Raw genomic sequence first — 5612 nt, 5'->3', positions numbered from 1 at the left:
AAAAACCTGGCAAGAGTTACCCCAGACAAAATGCTTAAGAAATACCTTTGTCTCTTCTTACACAAACTCACATTCTGCAGAATCCACGATGAGAGTCCAGATTAACATATCTAGTGTTAAGCTAAACTCAGCCATCCATGTGACACTCAAACTTTTAAATTTCAGCACAACCATTCATATACCACACACATACCAAGGGCCTTCCCAAGACACAGCCACTCACACACACTTCCATGGCTAAACCCCCCAAAAAAGAGACACTCAGAACCTTGTTGTAATGCATGCACCGTGTTTTTGACTATGAAGTAATCATTTTACTGAGACCTCTCAGTGTCTGGTGTGTTTTCTCTGGTTTTAGCAGTTGTTCTCACACTTGAGGCACGTTCTCTGCTCACCAGGAGAGGTCACCACACACCTCAATAACCAAATGTTGATGGGATCTCACAGGAGGGACCTTCTGGTTGGGCTGGGTAAATGTCCCAGCTGAAAACAGCTGGGGATTTGCCATGTCCACGCTGTCCACAAAGGGTTCTCTTTGTCTCTCCTGCCAGAAGTTAGGAAGTGCAGACTGACGCCACAACTTCCCTGTGTGCAGCTGCTCCCACGGAAAATCCAGCCTTTCTACAGCAAGGCAATAATAACATGTAGACAAATCAGACCTCAGACCAAGCACCAAAGGTGTCTCATAAAACACAGAGAAGGAAAAACTTGGATTCTGAGCAGTTTAGTGCAAGATCAGCCTATGAATTTCTGAGATCCAGCTTAAAGATCATGGGGAAGCAAGAATGGCTGCCACAGGACTAAAAAGACCTACGTGGCTTAGAAGCACAGCTAATCCATGTCTTGGCTGGAGTGTGAATATCTATTTGTCTATGTAGACATTCCCACCTTTCCAAAACAAGATGAACTGATGCTGCTCATTTTGCCAGAGATGAATCTTAGCCAAAAAAGGAGTTTCAGGTGAGGATTTGTGGAACGTGAGTGCTTCTTTAGGCCTCTGCCTCTCACCAGGCTCTTGTGCCATTGCTCTGAATTCCTCAGCTTGTTTCCTGTTTGTTTGAGGATCCATGTTAGGCTCTCCCCTCCATCACTGCAGCTTCCCTGCTGGGCTTCATTAGCATCAGAGGAAGGTGATAAATGTACCTAACAAGCCTAAAACTAAAATCTTGAGATCAAAACCCGGTTCTCCAGAACCACCTACAACCTGCTACTAAACACCAGCCTGCTGCCCTCCTTGTCCTCAGGTGGCCTTGGGCCCTTCTTTTGCCAAAGGGCTGGAGAGGAAAACATCCCCTCTCCATCCATTCAAAGAGATCAGTGAGCATTAATTAGTGAGCACGGAACAGACCAAAGCAAATACATCCTTGGCACACCCCAGAGCAGAGCAGTGAGCAGAGAGCTGGGTTCAGGGCAGCGAGGGGACACCGGGCAGATGTCAGAGCTAAATGTTAAAGCCTCAGTGAGGGGCCCCTGGTGCCAGCTTCCCTCACAGATTCTGAGATTCCCACTGCAGAAACGTCACTGCCCTTTCAGCCAGCCAGGGAATGTTGGCCTGAGCAGCTGGGGAGGAGAGGGAGGCTAAAGGGGTCACTGAGCCAGGGAGGAGGGAGATGAGTTATTGCAGCAGTGCTCTCATGATACCTTTCCTAAGCCCAAGATGTGCTATCAGCTTCAGAGCTCAGCTTCCTCACAGGATGAGGACACACATCACACAATTCCAGGATCAGAATCTATCCCCAGAGGAATAGTTTGCCCAATCCTGCTCTTTAATCAGATTTCTGATGATACAGGAGAAATATCTCAGGAAGCTGGGAAACAATTTGTTGTTGGAGATGAGCAACACAACCTGCTGTCTTCTTGATTCTTCCTTCCATCCTATATGAAGGACTTGCCATACAAAGGAACACTTCAAAAAGGGACACAAAGCCATTTCCTACCTCCCAAATATTTTCTGCTGTCCTCAGGGTTTCCTCCCTTCTCCTAGGCTGATGTTTGTGCTGAAGTCTCTGTCTTAGCTGCACCACCTCAATGATAAATCTCTGTGAATATTCAGACATTGAGTTTGATGCTCATCTGAGCCCTGAGAAGATCTGGAATGTAAAGCAGAGACATTTGCTGGATGTATTTCTGTTTCTAGCTACTTGCCACTGCACCAAACCTGATCTGAACCCAGCTGTGGGTTACCTGGACTGAAGCTGCCCTTGCTGCCTGGGTTATGCAGCACTCTGAAATACAATCCCATGGAATGGCATTGTCTGGGGAGATGGAACATCTTTTTGTTGTGCTTATGGACAGCATCCAGCTGCAGTGCATTGAGAGACAATGACACAAATGGCAACAGGAAAAATTCCAAGTAGATATTAGTAAATCATTGTTACTTGAAGGTTTCCAAAATTCAGCTTGACAAGGCATTGAGAAATTTTGTCTAAGCTGGCTCTGCCTTAGCACAAGATTGCACCACAGACTTCTAGAAGTCCTGTCCAGCCTTAATTATTATTTTACCAACATAGTCATAGATGAGGACTGTACTAGTGTATGAATGTCCAGCAGCAACCAGAGACAATTCAGCAGAGCCCCAAAACAACTTCAGAGATCTTGAGGTCCAGAAGATTTATTATCCACATTATACAGACCTGTGACAAGCCAATCAAAGCAACAAAACAATCCTGGGCTTTTGGAGAGGGGAAAAGATGAACCTGAAACTGCTCTGACCTTTTCTTACTGTGTTGTTACACTGACAAGTGCACACCTCAAACCTCTGGGACGATGATTTCATTTACTAATAAGATTCATCTCAAATGTGCTTTTCACAAACATCAAGAACAAAAAAACCCCAACAATATAATAACATCAGACATCTCTTTCTGTCACAGAGGGATGTTTTTAAGCTGTTTCCTTACAACACCCGTTTCTAGAGACACTTAAAATTATGCCTCAAACTGATCTGCCCATGAAAAAACATTGAAAACATTAAACCTGCTGGCACATCACAGAATTACAGGATCAGCAAGTTGATACTGAAAACTGGTTTGCAAGCTTTCAGTAAGTCAAATATCAGATGAAAAATGCCAGATGGTCCTTAATTTCTATTTTCTCTGTTGAGATCCAGCTTGATGGCCTTTAACTCTGTGCATCACATGTGTGCAAAAATGCTATGAAAGGGCAAGAAGTATTATTGCATACTCAGGAACATTTCCATTTTTCAGTGAAGCCAGATTTCAAGCCTGTTCTTCCTTTCAGACTGATTGCAAATTTAATATAAATTGTGTACAATAGACTGAGAAAGATCACATACAGGAACTATTTTAAGCTGGATCCAGGGAAAGAGGAATTTCTTCCTCAGCTTAAGCTTTGTAGAAGCTGTCTGTGCATGTCAGTCTGGTTTTGGTCACACTCACAGTCATTCAGGCCAATAACCACTGCAACTTGTCATATCTGTAATACTTGATTTTTCCTTTCTTCTTCACACTCTTTCACCTCTTCAGTCAATAACATCATATTAATAAGTTCTGTTATAATGTTGTGATATCATTATTATGTAATAACACTCAGTTCTTACACAGCCTGTTTTCTTAGCCCATCACTCTGGTTTGGTGCTTGACAGTGACAAAGGAGCCAGGTGAATGTGTGGTGGACAGCATTCACCTCCTTTCTCACTTTATGGTTCTCTCACAGTTGTTTTTTTCTGGATGAAAAAGAAAGGTTTAGCAGTCAGCCCAAGGAACACAGAGCTCTGCTCACTCATGTACATCAGTGGCACCAAAGCAGCAGAATGATGCTGCATTGCCTAAGTGGAAAATGCTCCTTTAATTCACCACCAGAAAAGAGAACTATTTCTTCCCTCCTCCTCCTCTTCCTCCTCCTCCTCCTGGGTGGATGAAAACAGATCAAAACCTCAAACCAATCCTTGCTCTAGAAGGAACTCTAAAGGTAGATTTGGGAGGGGTTGGAGGAAAATATAAATGCTGATAGCTGGAGACACAGAGCAGCACTGAACTGGAGAGACTTAAGGGAAGAGGAATCAGAGACACCAAAATGAATCTGAAACTTCTTTTTTCCCCTGGATTCCTTCTGCTGCTTATTGTCAGTCAAAACCAGGCAGGAGCCAGATCCATTTCCAGCTTACAGGTAAGTGATGGGCTGCTCAAGAGATTCTTCTTTAGGAATTAGACATGTCAGATGAGCTCTGTTTCTTCCAAACCATCTAAAAGAGACATCATGACAGCAGAAATGCTGAGATGGGCAGACACAAAGCTGTTAAATGGAGGAAACTAAAGTGATTGATCACTGGATTTAAATTTCTAATCACATGAGGCAACTGAAAGGAAAATATTTGGGTTTTTTTCCCTGTGGGTTCAGTTAGGGGATTGTACATTTAGGCTCATCCTGTTACTGAGTGTAAGAATAAGCTTTTGGAGTAAAAGAAATTATTCTGGAAGGACTGTGGTCTAAAGCCCTAGAGCAGTCACCTGAATGCTCCTCCCTGAAGCCCCCAGTTTTAGCTGAAAAAGGAATTAAGGGGCTGTACCTGCAGGATCTCCTCCTCAGCTCTGCAGAAATGCAGCCCCTGCTTGTGACTACCAGGTGTAAAATAGAAGAAAAAGTGTGTATGTGTACCTATGTGTATTTGTCTGTGCAGGAATTCAAAGTCATTAAGAAAAAACATTTTAGTTTCTGCACTAGGGAGCTGGAATTGCCAGTGTGCAAAGAAATGAATAACATAATCCTTCAGAACCAATTTCAGCATGTCTCCTGCCATTGCATTAATTCTCTTAGATATCAACTAGTTTTTTTTCTTGTTTCTTATTCACACTTTATCAGGCCTTTTTCAAATTTTTCATCATTTATCCCATAAGCCAAATTCCAGGAAAGACTTCACTGGCAGTCTGACAGCTCAGAAATACGTCCTCAAACTTAGCACTGAGTATGGCTTATATGGAAATAATGAGAGTTCCCCAAACCCCTCCTTCCCTTCCCTTCCCTTCCCTTCCCTTCCCTTCCCTTCCCTTCCCTTCCCTTCCCTTCCCTTCCCTTCCCTTCCCTTCCCTTCCCTTCCCTTCCCTTCCCTTCCCTTCCCTTCCCTTCCCTTCCCTTCCCTTCCCTTCCCTTCCCTTCCCTTCCCTTCCCTTCCCTTCCCTTCCCTTCCCTTCCCTTCCCTTCCCTTCCCTTCCCTTCCCTTCCCTTCCCTTCCCTTCCCTTCCCTTCCCTTCCCTTCCCTTCCCTTCCCTTCCCTTCCCTTCCCTTCCCTTCCCTTCCCTTCCCTTCCCTTCCCTTCCCTTCCCTTCCCTTCCCTTCCCTTTTTCCAGAATCTGGCCAAATTGTTAAATGAGGAGCTGGAGCAGCCCCCTGTCTCAGAAGAGAGGGACCACGAGCAAGATGAGCTGATCCCAGCAGGAGTCTTTGATCAGCAAGACACTGAACTCCAGTGGATCCCAAACCCCAGGGACCAGCCCGAGAACGTTTCCATGGGCGACGGCGCGATCCAGAGATTCTTCAGTGACCTCCTGAGCTTGTCCCGTAGATACCAAGGCAGAAGAAAAAAGGGGCTCTCCAGGGGCTGTTTTGGTGTCAGATTAGACAGAATTGGGTCACTGAGTGGACTAGGATGCTGA

The 5612-nt window shown here is 44.7% G+C and overlaps 1 protein-coding gene across 1 annotated transcript; it reads left to right on the top strand.

Annotated features, from left to right (window-relative positions):
* Positions 1-4035: 4035 nt before the first annotated feature.
* On the top strand, positions 4036-5612 carry LOC102109850 (C-type natriuretic peptide 1-like). Its single transcript, XM_005528304.1, has 2 exons — positions 4036-4128; positions 5307-5612. Exons 1-2 carry the CDS (start codon positions 4036-4038, stop codon positions 5610-5612), a joined length of 399 nt encoding a protein of 132 aa, XP_005528361.1.

This window comes from Pseudopodoces humilis, chromosome 24, assembly GCF_049639895.1.
Source record: "Pseudopodoces humilis isolate 2021_Gansu_Grassland_sample_001 chromosome 24, ASM4963989v1, whole genome shotgun sequence".
Taxonomy (NCBI): domain Eukaryota; kingdom Metazoa; phylum Chordata; class Aves; order Passeriformes; family Paridae; genus Pseudopodoces; species Pseudopodoces humilis.
Note: the sequence above shows the minus strand (reverse complement) of the source record. Positions and strands in the feature narration are given on the sequence as shown.